The 19,187-nt window shown below is 41.1% G+C and overlaps 1 protein-coding gene across 1 annotated transcript in view; it reads left to right on the forward strand.

Annotated features, from left to right (window-relative positions):
- Nucleotides 1–19,187, forward strand: part of LOC104629208 (ethanolaminephosphotransferase 1) — a 61,189-nt gene that overhangs the window by 38,462 nt on the left and 3,540 nt on the right. Inside the window, exons 7-10 of the mRNA XM_075744142.1 lie at nt 1,627–1,735; nt 12,449–12,497; nt 14,706–14,886; nt 18,555–18,737. Of these exons, the coding sequence (XP_075600257.1) occupies nt 1,627–1,735; nt 12,449–12,497; nt 14,706–14,886; nt 18,555–18,737 (522 nt within the window). The remainder of the gene's footprint in view (nt 1–1,626; nt 1,736–12,448; nt 12,498–14,705; nt 14,887–18,554; nt 18,738–19,187) is intronic.

Consider the following 19,187-nt stretch of genomic DNA (forward strand, 5'->3'; position numbering starts at 1 on the left):
TAATAGGGAGTTTAATGGACATCAGTGTTCTGCTACTAACCTGTGATCTTAAGCAGCCTGCTATCTAGAAAAAAAGATCTTCAGTGTACCTTTAAGTTAATTAATTTAACTACTAGAAATTACTAGTCTAGAAATGTGTTTGTTGAACTTAAAAATGAAGAAAAATGAAGAATATAGTAAAAAATGAGTATTTAAAAAACCTAAACAAAAATTAGTAAGAGATATCATATGGGTAAAACTATCTGTCATCCCAGAGTGAGAAACTGTATTGAACGGAAAAAAAAAAAAGTTACTGAATGTTACCTGGGAATAGATATATGAATATGCAGTCTTCTAAATGGCATTATGATTAACATAGTTAATAATTTAGAGCTGAATTAAATGTTTGCAGTTCGTTGTTAATTCAAGTCTAGAATAGTTCAGGAGGTTGAGACGTGTAAAATAACACACACAGCTCCTTATGAGTCATAGAATTATAGAACCATAGCATGGTTTGGGTTGGAAGGGACGTCAAAGACCATCTAGTTCCAACCCCCCTGCTGTGGGCAGGGACACCCTCCACTAGAAGTCCTACAGCAAAACAAAATAGCTGAAAACAGAGCAGCCTAGAGAAAGAGCGGAGCAGCAGTCGCAGCAGAAGGGGCTGCAGGGGGTGGGTGGCCTGGGCTAAGCCAGGAGATGCATTTCAAGGGGAGGCAGGGGGTCCCTTGAGGAGGTGCAAGGACTTGGGAACCGCTGTATCACATTCAGTACTGCACTCGCACGTTACACACCTAAAATGGGAAAACTTCAACAATTTGCGCCATGAACTGTCAGTAGGCAGCACTGCTGTGAGCAATACAATGGGCGTGAGGGTTTTAGCTGTAGGAGCTGTAGGGTTTTGATTGCATTAAGATTTCTGACCTCAGCTGGGTCACAGAATTAACTCTGACGAGAAAGAAGAAACTACATTTACATCACTACTGAAACTGGTGGCATTTCAGCATGTTAACTTGCTCGTGAGTCTTTTGTTTGAGTCCTTTCACTCCTAATAAAGTTTGACTACTTGTTTCTTTTTGTGTCCTGTAATGATGTTACCTGACAAACAACTTAAAAATCACAGAAGACTTCAGCTCCCTCCCCTTCTTTTTATTTCTTCACATTCAATTGAATTTTTTTTATTATTTCAGCTGAGCTTAGATTTTTTTTCCTCTCTCAGTTATTCTGATATGATCAGTTCAGGGGGCTGAACTGCAAAAATAACCACATATTGCTAATTCTGAAGTCTGTATGCAAATACAAAAAAGTGCATTTGCAGTGGGGAGACCTGGCTTTAAGAGATTTAGAAATTGGGTGTTTTGAAGAGGTATGTCAGTAATACTTACCACATGCAAACAGATGCACACATGAGCAGGGAAGTTGCTTGCTTACTATATTTCATACGTTTTAAATAATTTTGTTGGCGACCCTGGAAGTTGCTTCACTGCTTAGAAGTAATTATTTTGGGATGGCAGCATAAGGTTCTGTAAAGTGGAGACAGGAGGAAAATAACAGATTTTTTTACTCTTGCATTTGTACTAAGATGATAAGCAAAATTCTGTGCCTTTAGAAGTAAAGGATTGAAAATACTTTACCCTTTTTCTATAGGTATTAATTGCAGCATATCTGCTCACCGGTGCTGTTGGTGTGGAAGTCTGGCAGAAGCCTTTCCTGTTTGGTTATTACATCACAGATGCATTAGTAATCTTGCTTATAGGTAAGTGTCCAGATCCATGGAAAACTGTACTGTTTTATTATTCTTTTGATTAGATATTTTTTATATTTCCTTAATATTTCTTTTCCTTTTGTAAGTGTTGGCTAGTCCAAAAATACGTGAATAGAAATGATTAAAAGGGCTAATACCAGAAACCTTTAAAAAAGTAGGTTTTAGAAACATTTTTCTTCACGGAATTACTATCTATTGCACACAAATAATACAGAAAATGTTCCTTATCTGCACGTGCAGTTCGGTGCTGCATGCTGGCTGTCTGGCTCTCAAAATCTGAGGAACTCCTCATATCACTCAGGTTAAATGTCACGCACATTTACATATATTATAAGTTTAATGTTTTGGCCTGCACCACACTGTGCTCCGAAACATAATGGATAGAAAGAATAAAGGCATTATTTAAATAATCTTAGGAGGCACAACTGTAAATCTGAAAAGCCAGGTGGTTTCTAAGCTGTTCTTTAGAATTACTTTCCGAAGAGAAGTGATGCATTTTTCATACCCAGCAATAGCCTATATGCTCACTATTTGATACTGCCAGTGTAGTTTGAAATAAGCACTGAACATTTTTCAATGGCTATAGCTAGACTGAGAACAGGAGCAGTTACATTTTAATGAGTTAAAAACATGGTAGTCATAGCTAAAAATGCGTGTATGTGAAATGGCTTAGAAGGTGAACAAATTAGCATATAAATTGTAGGGATTTTTATATGAGCGTACAAGTGATGAGAGGAGGGCACCAAAAAAAAGTGTTTGACACAGACAGTCTAGACTTACATCCCAAGAAACGTCTTCGGTCCTTGAGCCAAATGGAGGGCTTGGATATAGGTGTTCACCCAACGCTGACTCTAACTACGAGCTGGCTGAACAGTACGAGGGGGGACGCCCGAATCCACTGCATTGACATGTGCTCTCACCACACGTGGCTCTTTCCCATGGAGAGGTCTTGAGCACGTACCGTCTCCAGCCTCCGCCGTGCTTCTCAGAACTCCCGGGTTGGAAAGGACCCTGCGTTCAGGCTGTGCTTTCTATGAGCAGCATGTACAAGGACATGGTTGTGACAGTCCTTTGTGCTTTACCCAGAGTGTAAAGCTGACCATGTGTGACCAAGATTGTACGGTCTTTTTTCTTGTCAGGCCTGTTTTGGGCACCCTGAGGAAAAGAAAGGAAGGAAGACCTAAAAATAGCAGTTGTCTTTTCAGCAGACAGCAAATTATTCAGCTTGGCAGAGGTGTAGCTATTAAATGTCCCCTGGTGTCTGGCAGGGCACCGGGGGATAGGGAGCGATTTGTGCTCCCGAAGGAGCACCGCAGCTCCGGGGGACGTGGACGCTGGCTCTCCCAGAAGCGGCAGGTTAGGCCTGCCTTGGCATTAGGTGCTAGCACGGGCTAGTCCATTGAACACGCTCGTTCTGTGCTACGTGTATCACTGCTGCTTTTGTCACTGTCACTAAGGCACACGACAGCCTGTTCAGTGAGTACGCTGATGGCTTCCCTTGCGCTTGAGAAGCCACAGATGAAGGTTTAATTCAAACTGTTCAACATAATAGGCAGGTTTGTGGTAAGGAAGCATAGCAGTGTCATCAACTCCGCAGAAGCGAGCATCCTTTTTCATACTCTACCAAAAACAGCTGCAAAGCAGGGTTTGATGGACGATTCCATTAGCATTAGCAAGAAGTATTGCTTCTGTCTCATGTGGTACGCTTGCACAAATAGATCCGTGAGCAGAGAACTGAGCAGTTCTTCCATCATTGTCCCAAGCAAGGTAGGCATAAGTAAGAGCCAAAAGATTTCTTTAAAAACATCGTCTCTTGCACACCATCCACAATACCATTAACAGGGCAACTTTTGCAGCTTAATTATAGTTAAATATGGGTTTAAAGTATGCAGGAAATTATCTTGGTTGACTCTATGTTATAAAATTGTCGCAGTGCTTAGTAAATCTCCTGAAAACAGACGCTAAATTTAAATATTATAAAAGTAGAACCCTTCCAGTGAGGATCATGCTGATCCAGAAAGCACTGCCATTTCACCACAGCTTTGAATCTGAGCTCAGCAATAGTGATTAAGGTGGTTATCGTTAGATAACCTGTGTGCAGTGAATATGGATATATAAAGTTTCTAGAGGCATACAGTGAATTGCAGGACCCCACTGTGATTGCAGAAAAAGTATCAGTCTAACCTACACCACGGGCCGAGCAGCCAGGAAGATTAAATTATTCTCTCCCTTAGAGAGGCTGCAGCAATTGTGTCTTGCTCAGCCAGATCCGTTTGTATCAGAGAGCCCACTCTCTGGCACGCTCAGTTAAATGCCTCTGTGGCTAGTTAAAACCAAAGGGATGTAGTGGGCCTCTGATGCTTTTTACGAGTTAGTTTCCCAGGACCCCGAGAGGAGCCATTAAGCCATAACTGGCTGTCCTTAACCATCTGATGGCATTTAGTAGTCACTAGTGGTCCTTCTAACAATGAACCTGTAGCTGCTTCACCAATATTTGGCAGAGGTTTTGCATGCCGTTTCGTGCTTTTAGTGTTCTGTACACAACAGTTCAGCTGCTGAGCTGTCACTTCTCTGAGAACAGCTGGGCTTTAGCTAGTACCTTCTGTAGTGGGAAGAGATCCAAACAAGATGCACAAGAGTGGAGTTTTTCAGACGTCTTTCCTGGAGTTTCTGGGGAAAAAAAAAAAAAGCCCACATATAACCTAAGAATGAACTCTGCAAAAGCACCTCCTCAGAGGAAGTTGTGGTATCACCAGGTGACACTCATTTGCTGAAAATAATGGAATTTTTATCAGGTGCCAGAACACACAAAGATATACATAAAAGTGCAGCAATACTGGTGTTTAGATTAGATGTTTTAGGAAAACCTCCCAAGACAGAGGTTTACGTATGTCCCTGGGAACTGTCTAGCACACTGTGAACACCTGTAGGAAGGCCAAGTCTTGGGCTGCTCAACAGTGACCTTGGAGGACTCCCCCATGAAGCAGAGAAACTTCTGCACTTCTGCATAGTATTTTATGGGAATTTTTCAGCCAGCCAGCAAACAGAAACCCATAATTTTCACAGGCAGTGAATGCAATTCCATCCTGCAGCCCCGAAACACAGACCAAACAAACGAAGGCGGCCATTCTGGTGTTTCCAGAGTGTGTTATCATGGCTTCTAGACAGAAATGCCTTTTCTCTCCTAGCATGAAAGTAGGAGACCTTTTTAAAGTTATGTGCTCAGCTGGAATGAATTATTTCTGCTCTCAGCCAGGCTCTTGTGGGTGACACTCCAAAAGCTCTCTTGGGATTTAACCGCAATTGTCCCATAGCATTTTCTGGCTAACTAGGGTCCCTTCAAAGGGCAGCACTGGGAGTGAGAGCTAGCATTTATTTTCACCCCTCCAGGATACCCCAAATGTCTAGCATTCCCTGTCACTGTGTTATCAGGTTGAGAGCAATATAAAACATTTACAAAAAGCATTTTCAAACAGTCAATTCCCCACATAAAGTCTAGTACCACAAATGATGCTATAGACTTCATAAGATGATTTTCACTGACAGGTAAACATCAGTAGTTCAGGGAGCAGCATTACTAATTGATGAGGGTTTCTGTCTCACATTGCAATTAAATGACCTTTAATAGGTTTATGGTCTGAATAAAGCATTTCCCGTTCTTGGGACATTCATACTTGCTCTCTCTGAGATTGATTTTGTAATGTCTAATAAAATTTGAGTTCAGGCTGCAATCCTCTCTTCGCTGGAGACATTTATATGTCTGTTTTCCTTTACCTGACTATTCATTTCCATGCAACTTACAGGAAATTTCTTTTAATCTATTTGTGCAGAACTGACCAGAGGGCTCAGAAGTTACGGTGGGATGTACAAAAACAGGCAAAGTGTTATCATATCAGCTTCATTCTCTAGGAAGCCAGGTTGGAAAAATGACTCCTGGATGCACAGAAAGCTTCCTGGTCCTCCTCAGTATTACTTACAACCACAAGAAAAGGCTTTGTGGTTAGAGGACGACTAAAGCATGGAGTGGATGTGCTGAACTTCATCGGTGTGTGGCACGTGGGGCAGACAGTTCCGTAATCCGGACATGGTGGCACATTTGAGTCCGTTCTCTCTGGTCAGCAGTGTCCAGATCTGGCTACTGAGGCCTGTGGCAAAGCTGAGACAAATTTTCAAAGTACAGGTTTGAACATGAAATGTGAATGGAGTACTAACATCTGTCAGAGATCTGAAACTTGAACTTTCTTTTAGAGATGAGGCCAAAGCATGCAGAATTTTTTCCTATGATGATGTGTATTGGATTGAGTTCTGTGTTGGCTTTTTCAGAGTGCATGTTCTTTGAGGTTCAATCCTTCTCTGAGCTATTAAAGTATATAAAACGGAGAATAAATACATACATGAAAATATAATAGCAGCAAAAAACTAATGATGAGCCCAAGCCACAACATTTGAAATGTGCCAGGCATTTGAATTCTGTCATAGTGAGAAAGCACAGTTACCCATCTAAAACACTGCCTTGTCCTTAAACTGTGTCCTGTATCCTGTGTATCAAAGGAGGACACAGAAGTCCACACAATGGGTAATTTTACAACGGGCTGCCCTTTTTTCAGTGTCGCAAAATGTTTAGAAGGCCATGATCAAACAGCCATGCTCCGACATTCACATTTCTTTGGTTAAGAATAATTTTATTTTTTTTGTCCCTATCAGTGTTAATGTAGAAATGGACCCATAATTTTATTTGTTTGAATATCTATGGAAGTCCTTAAGGCTAATCCTTAGCAGGACATTTAGGTCCTATAAATCCATTCAGTGTATCTGTATCACAGCAGACAGGCAAGTTTCTTTTGGCTGGAGCAATCTGAATGTGGTCCTCAACCTCTGCTCCAGGGACCAGCTGCTGCGTGAGGCATCCTGCTCTCTCAGACTCGTCTTGGGAAACTTGTGATCCTGTGAGCCTCCATAGCAAGATCTCAAGGTTTTTTTCACAGCAATGCAAAGCAGCAATCACAAAGTCAACTTAAGTGTGTTTTTGACAGTGGAAGGAATTTTTCTTTTTCTTATTTACATATATTACTTATAAACAGTTTCTGCCTCGTACGGATAAGTCATTCTGTAGTGATTTCCTATAGTTCCCATTGCAAAGTGGCTGATGGTTCTGCCTGACTGATGGACAGTGGAATGATGAAACGTTAAGTGATACGTTTTCAGAATGTTATCACTCCAACAGGCCTTGACTAGCCTTGTTTGAAAAGCGTGCTTAACATGAGTTGGCTTCTACATGTCTGTCACCAATTTAACATTTATTAAAGCATTGTTGTGACACATTGTACGAGACTTTGTTGAAGTAAAGGGTGTGAAATACTCACCTGTCACTCGAGATATATATAAGAAGCAGCCGAGTTCATGTTTGGAGTAACTCCTCTGAACCAGTCAGAACAATCACCCAAAAAAACAGAGCGCCGAAGGCCAGAGGCAGAGCAGTGTCATGGGATGCTAATCACTAGTGGGAGCGGGTTCGGTGGTGTTGGCTCTGAGGAGTCACGTCACAGGTGATGGGAGCCCCAGAAGAAAGTCAAACAAGGGACCTCACCTGGCAGAGTCCCTCTGGAAGCCAGCCTGGGCTTTGCACATAAAGGAACCGTTTCTCTGGCGCTCGATTCTTGCTGTGCCCAGAAACAGAGAATGATGTGGACATGCTGTGTGAACAGGACTACATCAAAGAAGCATCTACATCCGTAACCTAATTTCTCAGTCTATAATAAATCCCTCTGAATGCTAATTGTTAGCCTACAGCTCAGTTTGAGAGAGATAAATGCAGTGTGTGCTTCCTTAGACACTGAAAATAAGCTATAAAATCAACAAGGATGATATACGCATGCCTTTACAATCTTTGTACTCAAGATGTATCTTAGATGCTAAACGTCCAAACCAGATCAACTTTGTGCACGAAGACAGTGCTCATGTTTGCACTGTGCTCTTAATCCCTGTAAAATCATTTCAGACTGAGTAGATCTGTTTGGGTGTATTTTTCATCCTTAAATTGCTTAATGTATTCAGATTTTACCAGCTTAATTAAGTCTAAAAATTACATACTCATTTTCTAAGCTTTTTTTTTTTCATTACTAAGTGGTTCTAAGTTTGCCATTTTATATAATAATAAAACGTAATTTTATAGTTAATGGACAGTGCAATATGCAATTATCTGTTTGCACAACCAATTAAAAGAGTTGTCTTAAGACATACCTGAGAAAATCACACCGTTCTGTAAAAAGCTGCTGTCTCAGTTACAAGTGCTTCACCTTTTGATGAAGCTTGCTTTCAGACACTGATCAGTGTGCTAAGCATTCACTGTGTTCAGATATTTTCACGTGTCCAGCTGCTCTAAATGTGGAATAAATTTGGAAAAACCAGGGAAAAAGTACGTAAAGATTTTTTTTCCAAGCTAATATTGAGGCCTAAATATTTTTAATCTTACTGGTTTTGTCTAGTGGCTGAGAAAGGTAAATGATGTATTTGACATCCCATGTCTTTAAAGCAAGCATTGACTGTGGTGAATTATTAACCTGGAGACAGAAAGGCCAAGCAGTACACTGAAGGCCATGTGGATGTGTGGACGGTTGAAGAGAGAAGGGTGATCATATATCACGTGTAGGCTGAAATGCAACTACAACTGCCTGATGTTACAGAATTGATTTTTACTGAGCTCACCTTCTGCAACATGCCCAGAAGGTCCGCGCAGACCCCTTCGCTGCCTCCCAAATGGGAGGATGTTTCACTGCTCCTTTTTTTGTGAGGGAGGAGCGCAGGGGGATGGAAGGGTACTTGCCTGACCAAATTCCCGCAATTTAGGTGAAGTGCAGTCTTCACCTAAAATTACATCCCTGTGTTGCACCGTCTTAGTTTTTGAACTTGTAACTATCAGGAAGAGCCTATTCTTAACAAATAATATTTCAATGCTTTTCTTAGGACGGTTCACTTGTCGGGAACTTAACTTACCAATAAATGTGATAGCATTTATGATAGCAAAGGTGGGGAGAAGATAAACAGCCAAGATAAACATTGCCCTTCCTTTGAAGCAGTATAATTAGTTAAAAAATAGTGGTTTAGGTGTCTTGGCTACCTACTTGGAGTCGTTTATTTAGAGGTGTTTACAGTCTGTGAAGTTTAGTGGCTACCTGCAGTAGTAGGCTTTTTAGCTTTGTCTGAATGCCAGCGTGGGGCTCTGCTGTTGGTTTCCAAAATAGCGTTTTCCAGAACTGACAGTAGCATCAGCAGTTTGTTTCTGGCTGTACCCTCTCTTTCTCTACAACAAGCAAGTCTGCATTTTGCAGAAATGCCTACATTAACTCAGGTACAGCGGCCACACTAAGTAACTGCAGTGTGTCACAGAAACATAACCTGGCCGTCTGCAGGTCTTCAGTAGTCTTTAAGGCATGGTTTAAGATGCCCTCACATAAATAAATCTAAATATATTACTGTTGGTTTAGACTAACATAGAGGACAAATGTACTATGGTATCCATTACTTGCTAGCTTTTTTTTTTTAAAAAAAAAATTCACTCAGCAATATCACACAAGTAACATCTTAGAGTTTTGGAACTGAATTTGAAAGCACCAAATGAAATCTAAAGTTGTCACTAGAATTTATGGGAATTATCTTTTTGGTCCCTTTGACAGACGTGTATATAAATATATATATGCATGTGTATATGTATCTGTGTGTTTATATGTGTGTGTGTGTGTGTATATATGTATATATATATGGAAAACAAAACGTATCCTGAATTCCTGAATGCATTGTTTTTTGGTTGGTTGGTTTATAGTATGGACAAACTAATTCCTGATAAAGAGCTTTGCAAATGCTTATTTCTCTGAAAAGGGAGTCAAGATAATGCAAGGCAGAGGACTGACCGTAGGATTGTACCTAAATCCGAGGATTTGGGCTTGATACCTTCAGCCTAGCGTGACACAAGAATTCCCTGTATCTATGCCACCCATCTGTGCTTTAGAATTTCTGCCTTTAATACAGGCCTGTGGTGTTAAGAGTTGGGTCTCAGAATTTAAATCAGCTGGAAAATGGGGGAAATATTAAAGGAGAATTTTAAAACCACTGTAACAGCAGTAATACTTCCAATAAACACTTGAGGAGCTCTATTTTCTGTAATGTGCTAAAAACATCTAATACACTAAACTTTTTTATGATTTTAAAGTAAAATATGTGCTTTTAGGACATTTTTTTTTTAAAAAAAAAGCTCCATCATCATCACTTGGGCAGTGCCTGGGTGGCTGAGTGCCAGAGAGACAGCAGTGGGTTTGCTTTCCAGGCTGCACCTTTTGTTCCCCAGCCCAGCAGGGAATGGCAGCAATGCGGAAGCAGCAGTTTGGCTCCTGGGCACAAAGGGATCCTTAATGCCAATTAAAAAGCAGATTTAATGAGTACCAAAAGCAGCCCCCAAGCCAGGCCTCCTTAGCTTAAAAAAAAAAAATTAAAAAAAAAAAAAAAAAAAAGAAAGAAAGATGGGGAAAGCAACATGTTGTAGGAAATGATGGAATTTTGAAAATCCCATAAGGAACAGGGGAACACCCTTTGTCTTCCCTACCGCATCCTCAGCTCTCGCTCTGCTAAAAGGGAAGCTGTGTACAAATACAGAGGAGTAACTGGTGTAACTGCCCCGTTCGGAAAGTGGCTTTTAGCTAGCTGGGGGATTGTTTGTGGTCAGTGTGTTATTTCTAACTGAAATGGCACTTCATAAAAATAACAAATTGTTGGCAACCATTGCTCTTTGAATTCTATTTCTAGTTCTAGTCTCTATTTCTGTTCCTCTCGGTTGCTTTTCTCCTAACAAATCAAACTTCAGGATTGCAGCAGGAAATTTAGATTTAACCTCAAGAGTCAATGTTTTGTCTCATGTCTGCTCTAATGTGATACAGATGTTGGAACTGCTGTACGTAACTCAAGATTTTATTGAACTAGCCCTCCCTGCCTAATAGAAAACATAGCTAACTGGAGTGCACATTAAACACGGATCATTCTGAAGGCACTAAGCTTGCAAATTTTAGAAATATATTTACAGAATATTTGGGATATTACTTCAATTGCATATCCTTCAGCTGTTTGAGACAGAGTTCCTGCCATGGTAAAGCAGCAGAACTCTTTATCTTACTTGTTTTAAAAAGCAAAACCAAGAAATAAACATGTAGAAATGCAATACCTGAAATTATTTACAAGCTGGATATTCTTTTTTTTTTTTCCAATTCTTTGTTTCCTCCTCTTTAGAAGATAACCAGAAAGACTGGAGAAATAGATTATCTATTGCATCCTTTTTTACTGCTTCTGTTTTCCAACAATCCTAATCTCTACTATTCCTGCTTTTTTTTTTTTAGTTTTCCTTCTCTTGAGTTGCCACTCTGGCCAGAGCGTGCTAAACACTTGGGTATGTCTTTGATGAGGACTGAACCGTAAACACTGACATTTCTTGAGAGTCTGCTATGCCACATTAGCCCCAGTACAAACTAATCTGAAATCAGTTCCTTCCTCTTTTCATTATTAGTTTTCCTTATTTCTAATAATGAGATAAAAGTTTGCTACTTTTTTCTGTACAAACAGTGCACTGTGCTTCTTAAATGAGATTCTTTTTAAAGGTAAAAACCAGAAGGTTTACACCATCAGACTGCTGTTCTTGCCCATAACAAAATAGCAATTATGTATGAATTTAGTCTGCCCAAAGAAATAGGTTACCCAGAGCAATCGCCAAGCAGCAAACAGAGCAGGGAAAAAACCCAAACCCAAACAAAACTCTGCAGAGAAACACAGAGAAAATGAGTGTCACAGATTAAAAAAGGATATTCACCAGTTAGGCTGTTGCTTTTTTTGTTTAAACCTTGAACTTCCACTTCTTGCTGGAGATCTTCTTTGACCCCTGGGTGGACCATTGTATTTTGGATGTGGGTGTTAGACGGGGTACAACTGGGTCTTCAGGCAGCTCTGGGGCTGCTGGCAGCTGTGTTGGAATAGCAGCAGCAATGCAGAGAGACACAGCGTTAGCAAAGGCGAATTCCTTGTCCTTTGTGGGTTAAAGCTGAGCACCAGAAAGGTCACAGCTGTATTTAAAAAAAAAAAAAAAAAAAGTAAAAATCTCACTCATTCAAATGATGTCCATATCATGAAAATTAATTAATTCCAGCCATTGTATCAGCAAAGCAGATCATTAGCTGGACCTTAGTATATTGAACTATAAACCTGTTATTTCCCCAGTAATGTGGGCAGCACTGGTTGAGGTTAATTGTCTTTAGATATTCCATTGCAAAGCTTTTGGTGTCAGACTTGGGTTTTTTTCCTACATAAACAGAAAGCAGCTCATGCAAAAATGGGGTCATGATCTTTTTTGGGTCCAGTAGAGGAACCTCTATGGCAAATAACTGATCCTACCTGCTAACTACATCATCCTTTTTAAAAATCTTCCCGGTCTTCTCACTCATTAACACAAGAAAATCTGTATCAGCACCTATTTCTAGCGGCTAAGTTTTGGAAAAATAAGGAAGGTTTTATTATTGCTTAAAGCCTCCAAACTCAGTTCATATCCTGTCATGAGTACAGAAATACCAAGTCATTTTTAAAATAGCACACTAGGTCTGTTATGAGAAAACTCTGAGCTCATCAATGTAGCTGGACCATAAATCATTACATATGAATCTTTTTCTCTTCCAGGCTTCAGTTTATTTCTTTCATTTCCACAAACACTATACAACATTCACAGGTAAGTTAATTAACATTAAATAAGTTCTATCCTTTCCCATTTAATTCTGTACATTTAATGTTTTTTTTTCACTTGAGAAATAAATGTAATGCTTGAAGTAGCCTAGCTTCTTTCAGCTAGATACTGTCCTGATAATGTAGTAAAAGGTTTTTCTGATCAATTTTGAGAATATGACTGGTTTCTTTTCCATGTTTATAACTCCTCTCCTCTTCCTTTCACTTGCCGTTCTCCAGGCAGTCTCACACTGCTCTTGCATAGTAAACCAGTGAAAGCTCTGTAGTTACAAACACTGCATTTTATTTGCACTCAAATGTGATTTGTAACTTCTGCCAGTGCTAGGTAAAATGCTGTAGCTGATCATCCTGCACTCCATGAAGTACTTCATTGTCTTCCAGATCCTTCTGTAAAACTTCTCTGTGTGAAGTCTGCAGATAATTGCCATCAGATACAGGCTAGGCAGGTGGCAAGCTGTGATTACATCTAAGAGTTGGCTTGCTGCACCTAGGAATTTTATAGATGGTTAGTTTGTACTCCGATGGCCTATTTTTATTAATGCTGCCTGCCTTCCTCTAGTATTTGCTAGCTCATTTCACTCATCTGTCACATCAGGTCTCTCGATCCTAAGTGTCCTGGAGGAGGGACTGTCACTGCCTGTCTTCAGGAATTAGTGGAAATTAATATTAACGTTTAAATTTTGGAGAGACTATAAGACAATAACACATCATTCCTACGCAGCCCTTTTCATGTCGCAGTACTCAGTGTACTTAATAAAAGCACGACTAGCCCCGAGTTTGGGGCAGGAAGAGTGGAGAGTCAGGAGATGTGGGGCAGGAAAGGCTGAGGACCTGCAGAAAGGCTGGGCTTTGGGGCAGGGTGCCGGGAGCAGCACGGGGAGGGGGCTGGGGACCAGTGGTGCAAGGGACTCCCGTTCGGGGAAGACTGGGAGAAGGAGGTCAGCACCTTGGGCATATCAGTCCCTGGCCGTAGCACCATTTACCCTGATGCAAAGGCAGTTTTTGCTGCCTTTCCTCTCATGTCAGGGCTTTTGTTTAGTATTTTTCCTTTTCAAGTCATCATTCGACATCGTAGTTTCTCTCAGGCCTTCCGGTGCATTTATCACTCCTCTGAATGGAAGAGCACAGTAATTTTACACATCCAGTCAGGGTTGCTTGAAGGATGCACACACAAGCTATTTGGTGATGAGGGATTTGAGTTTTACAATCACCTCTTCTCTTTCTTCATCCTGCTGCCTGTTCTCAGTTGCTATATTATGAGAAGAATATTCTTTTTTGGAATGAGAAAGATATTTATTGGATTTTTGTCTAACTGTTTCTATAAATACAAATGTTCGGGGATTTTTAAACAGGACATTTCCCAGTACACTTCAAACATAGAATTGCTCTCCTGAACTATTGGTATAAAGAAATGCTTTAATGGTAGTGAACTTTAGTAAATTAAACCTCCTACTTCTTTTATAACCTCTCAATGAGTTCTGCCTGATGAAAGATGCAAGATAGATGCGAAAGCTATTGATCTTACAGTTACCTTTTTCCTAGCTAACAGAAAATACAGCCGTTTCCTACCTTTAATAGTACTACTTTTAAAAGACAGTTTAAAATATCAAGCAAACACAATACATCAGTAATTTTCCTCTACTCTAGCAAAAAAAAAGCTTCCTCTTTAGGCTGTACTTTGGCAATGGTACAGGATTTTCTAGCAGCATCACCTCTAGACCTAAACAACAGCAATGCCTGCCGGCCATCTGCTTGACTCTGTTGCCACTGAAAATATGGGGCGCATTGGCTGAAGTCACTTCATGTCTCATGTCAGAAGTTTTACCTTCTAAAAAATACATATTTTGTATTCGCAGCAAGCCTGCATGCTGTGCATTTGGATGACAACTACAACAGAGTACTGCAGCTCACTGTGTGTAAGCTTAGTGCTCCATTGCCAGGCAACGATGAGCAGGTGAAGCTGACCAGAAGCTATGTGAACAAACCAGTGTAATTTTATCCCAGAAATAAATGTTACTTGGGTATCCTACAATTTCTCGTTAAAATGTCTGGGTATCTATCTGGCACATTTGCACAGGTAGTTGTGTTGCACAGTGAATTCTTGGGCTGACTTTAGGCTAGAGTTTGAAGTTGCTGTGCAGAAACAGAACAGATAGATTTTCTCATTCCGTGAAATCATTGTATTTATTTACAGAGCACATTTAAAGAAAACACTGAAGAATGATTCTTTGTATGAAGGACTCCTACCTCTTGTGTCACCTCTGTTGCTGTTCATTCTTCTCACAGTCTGGGTGGTTTTATCTCCAGGCAACATATTAGCAAAGCAACCAAGATTGTTTTTATGGATGGTTGGGGTTACTTTCTCAAACGTTATTGTAAGTATGTTTGTGGTGGTGGTATTATTTAGTGAGAGCTTTATATTTCTATGTGAACAAACAGAAGGGAACAGAAGCTGTAGTAAAAACTCAGCAAAATCACACTGCTGTTCTACCTCTGTGTTACCCTATTTCGTGTGAAATACACGACAGCACTTGTCAGTACTAGGGACACTTACGGTACTGCAATAGCTACTCTACCACAGCATAAGGTCTTTATGAGGGTTCTTTTTTTTTCAGGGTTTTGTGAACAGCCCTGGGGAGGTCTTACTTCCAGAAATAGAACAGATATTCCCCAACACACAGGCAGAACTGAGGACTAGTCTAAAGTAATAGAACGCTCAACACAAGCACCAGTTTACCAGCAAGAGTAGAATGGTTGTAACCTTTCCCTGCTGTTGTGCCCATTACTGTGGTGCGTGCATTCCTGTATCCCGCAGTTCAGCTGATCCCACGTTTTCCCTTCACCGTTCGGAATAAGGCTGGACCCCTGACAGCATTTTTTAGGGAAAGATGTGAAGACATGCAGGGACCTTGCGATGGCTCTCTGCCTACAGATTAGTTTCTCCTATACCACGTCGTCGTGACCAATTTCCCCCTTCTAATGCCCGTGAGGCAACATAAACCTTGATGAAGTAATAACAAGGGCAGTCAGACAGTCATGCTGAACACCGCAGTTAGCCCAGGGCTTGCTTCTCTGGAGAAAGGCCTGCACCTCTCTTTGCACCAGGAGAAAGGCAAGGGAGCTGCAGCCAAGTAGAAAGGTGTTCCTCCAGTTAATGCTGCAGTACCCTGAAGGATAGCGACTAGCGTCGTTTTAGGAAGATAGTCTCCAACACCATCTAAGATCACGTCACTGAGCAACGCCACATCCGATTTAAAAAGTGAAAGTCTCGAAGCGCTTTGCATTATGAGCGAGATCTTTGAAAATGCGGGATTTTAAAAGAGAAAGCATAACCCTGCTGGAAATGTGTATTCAGGAAAGGAAAAGAAGTCATAATTGTGATGTCTGTTAGATGTATCCTATAAATGTTTGTTTCTGAGAGTCACAAATCGCAGTTCCATTGTAAGGACTTGATCTCACAAAAGTTAGGTTATTTTCAGACATTCAATTTTTATTGTATGCATTTTTCATTACCTAATCTACCCTTTTTTCTTAAGAGAACAGTGTAGCTTCCTAAATGAGAAATACAATTATTTCATACCAGTGGGGAAAGTGCTTTCAGAGTTTGGCAGACACTGGGTTCTGCACATACGTCTTAACCAACTGAGAGCAATTATGGTAGGATGCTTGCAGAAGAAAAATAGTATGGCAAACCAGAAGTTTCTTTCTAGACTGCAGTTTATTAGACATCAAGTGCAATGCATTTTCTTCAGGATTTGTTTTTTCTACTGCGTTGTTAGAGGCTCATATGAATTAAAAATGTATGCACATTAGTTGAAATTTTTAACATTTTAAAAGCAGGCATTAAAAATGTATGGCTGTTAGTTAGGATTTATAACATTTTAAAAGTGAAAAACAAGCCTGTATTTCCTTTCATCTCCTCTGGTCCTTTATACACAAGTTTCTTCCAGCATCAGCGTAAGGCTTGTCATGGCAATGTTTGTCTTCTCCATGATAGTCTGACACACAGGGTTTCCATTAGCTGTTCTGTACGCCACAAACTGCAGCCCGTGTTTCTCTACCTGCCACTATCTTGAACGTCTCCTGCTTTTGACAACACATGTAGTTGCCCAGCAGATCCCTTGGGCTAAACGCCTGGTCTCAGACCCGGCCTCGTGGCCGAGCAACGTCAGGATGAGTAGGGAAGCTATTCAGCCTCCAGGGAGCGGGCAGAAAGATGGGCCATTTCCAGCATTTTTGGCTAAACTAGGGAAAAGAGGCCTCCAAGGCCTAAAAAAGGAAGCTGCTTATCTGTGAGAGGAGGACTTCTTTCCCCAGTCCCCACGCCCGGCTGGAGGACTGCCTATGGGTTGACCACCCCTCTTGCCGAGAAGCAAGGAGCGCAGTGGCCGATGTGGTGGCCGTCTGGCAAGCAGGGGCAGCTCAGACTCTGGAGACGCTTCGTGAGGAACCTCCCAGGGCAGATGGTAAGAGAGAAGACGCTAAGGACGTACCCAGGGGTACAAACTACAGCTGTTGAGGTTTACATTCAGGAGGACCAGGGTAGCATTGCAAGGCATAGGCGAGGGGGATGGAAAAGCACGGGGCGTAGTCCCATTGCCTCACCTTTTCTCTCCAGACTGCAGCGTTTTCCTCTCCTAATGCTGGTTTTGCCTCACTCATAGTGTGTCAGTGCTTCAGGACCAGGGGGAATAAGGAATTGAGGGAGGAGTGCAGAGCATAGTCTATTTTGTGGTCCTGTGATATACTGAAGGTGAATTGCTCCAAATATTAATAAGCAATCTTTACAAAAAATCGAGCGCTGTACTTCAACCTGGTGTAATAATGGTTTAAAACAATGAGAAATCCAACCTCCGGACAGGTGCAATTATTCAGCTGGAAAAATTATAGCATATAGATTGCTTTAGCAATTTCTGATACATACTGGACCGAGTCCCACAGGACTCATAAAACTAGTGTTATTTAAAAAATTCATAATCAATAGTGATAATGCGTTGTAAGCAAAAATATTTACATTAGATACAAATGCTTACTTCTTGCATTATTGAAAGTTAATTATTTTTTCATAGTTTTTGCATTCTTCAGCCTCCACAGCACAGATAGTAAAGCCACTACTGCCACTGTCATAGGATTTCAAGCACTGCACAGGGAATGAATTTTTCATTTTTCTACTGTTTTCAGGATACATAAAATCTATTTTTAACCACATTTAAATTTTGAGTGAAACTTGAATCGGTAAAATATTTCAGATGTGCCTATATTACCTTTTTTTTTTTTTTTAAAGGGCATGGTGTATATGAGACACATTTCTTAAGAAGTCTAACCCAGGTAAAACACTTAGGTGTCCTTAACTGGTTTTAAAAATCAGAACGTCAAGTGAGTTTCAAGAACTCAGTAAAACTAAGCTAACTGCTTTCAGTTAAACCATGCACCATATATTCATTTTTTTCTGCCATCCCGAGTGGGATCCCTTTCTCTGGGCCCCCCTGCTACACCTCTGGGGAGTCCACTGACGCGATCAAGCCAAGAAAATGGTGTTTTAGTACATGAAGGAGTGCTAGAAAAGAAAAAAAGGATTTGAAAGTGGCATATATTACCTTCCCTCCCTTCTATACAATGAGCCAGGATATATTTCTGTCACGCCATGTGATTAAATACCAGTATGCTCTGCCGGTGATTAAGTGGTGGCACATTTGATTTGGGATCACAACTTTGCGAGCCTGTGTGAAAGCATGAGGTGTCGGGCAAACTCCCCTTTTGTGAAGATGTCCTTTGGCTTATAAAGCAAAGTGTGTCAAAACACTGTCTCCAGAAAAGAAGTGTGTATTTTAAATTACTTGTAATAAAGTCCTTTAAGACTCACAGACAATGAGGCAGAAAGGTGTATCTGTAGTAGTCTTCTCACCAGAAACAAGCCCCATTTTGAACTCTAGTCTTGTTTTCCCCTCATCAAAAGCAACCTGCAGAGAAAATAGAAATACTTTTGCTTGGACCCCCCCAGGCTGAGCCAGCATTTCTCACCTGGTGCCTTTTGCTCCGACAGTGCAAGGTGATCATCTGCCAGATGAGCAGCACCCGGCCGGAGCTTTTCCACTGGTTTCTCTTCCCGCTGGCGCTGGTGGTCTATGCAGCCATCTCCGGGCTGCTGGGCTGGACAGAAGAAGCGGTGCTGGCCGTGTTCACCGTGCTGGTCACGGCTGCCCACGTGCACTACGGGGTCTGCGTGGTGAGTGGCACCTCCAAAGCGGCCATGGGAGAGCTGCACTGGGGCGGGGAGGAAGATGGGCTCTGGGAACAGTTTCTGCGCTGTCTAGTTGGGGCAGTGTCCAGGAGTCTGAGTGTTCTGGTTTGGTTTTGTTTGGGTTTTTTTCTTTTCTTTCTTTCCTGTGTATTGTTCTATTTAGTCTAAAGTTTTAAATGAAAAAAGTTTACTGCAGGCACATGCAGCAACTTCAGTGACTTGAATTGTTCCAATGCAGCCGACTGGCATCAGCTTTACACCCATCACAATCAGAACATGTATGGACTGTGTTTAGGTAGCAGTCGATGCACGTGGCATGAGTTCTCCCACCCCTTTTCCCTTTCTTCTTCCTGAGGTTACTTGACTGAAAAAAATAGGAAGATAAAATGCGAAGTAAAATGAATAGAATTCATAAAATAAGGTTAACTTTGCTTT

The sequence above is a fragment of the Balearica regulorum genome, chromosome 2, assembly GCF_011004875.1.
Source record: "Balearica regulorum gibbericeps isolate bBalReg1 chromosome 2, bBalReg1.pri, whole genome shotgun sequence".
NCBI classification, from domain to species: domain Eukaryota; kingdom Metazoa; phylum Chordata; class Aves; order Gruiformes; family Gruidae; genus Balearica; species Balearica regulorum.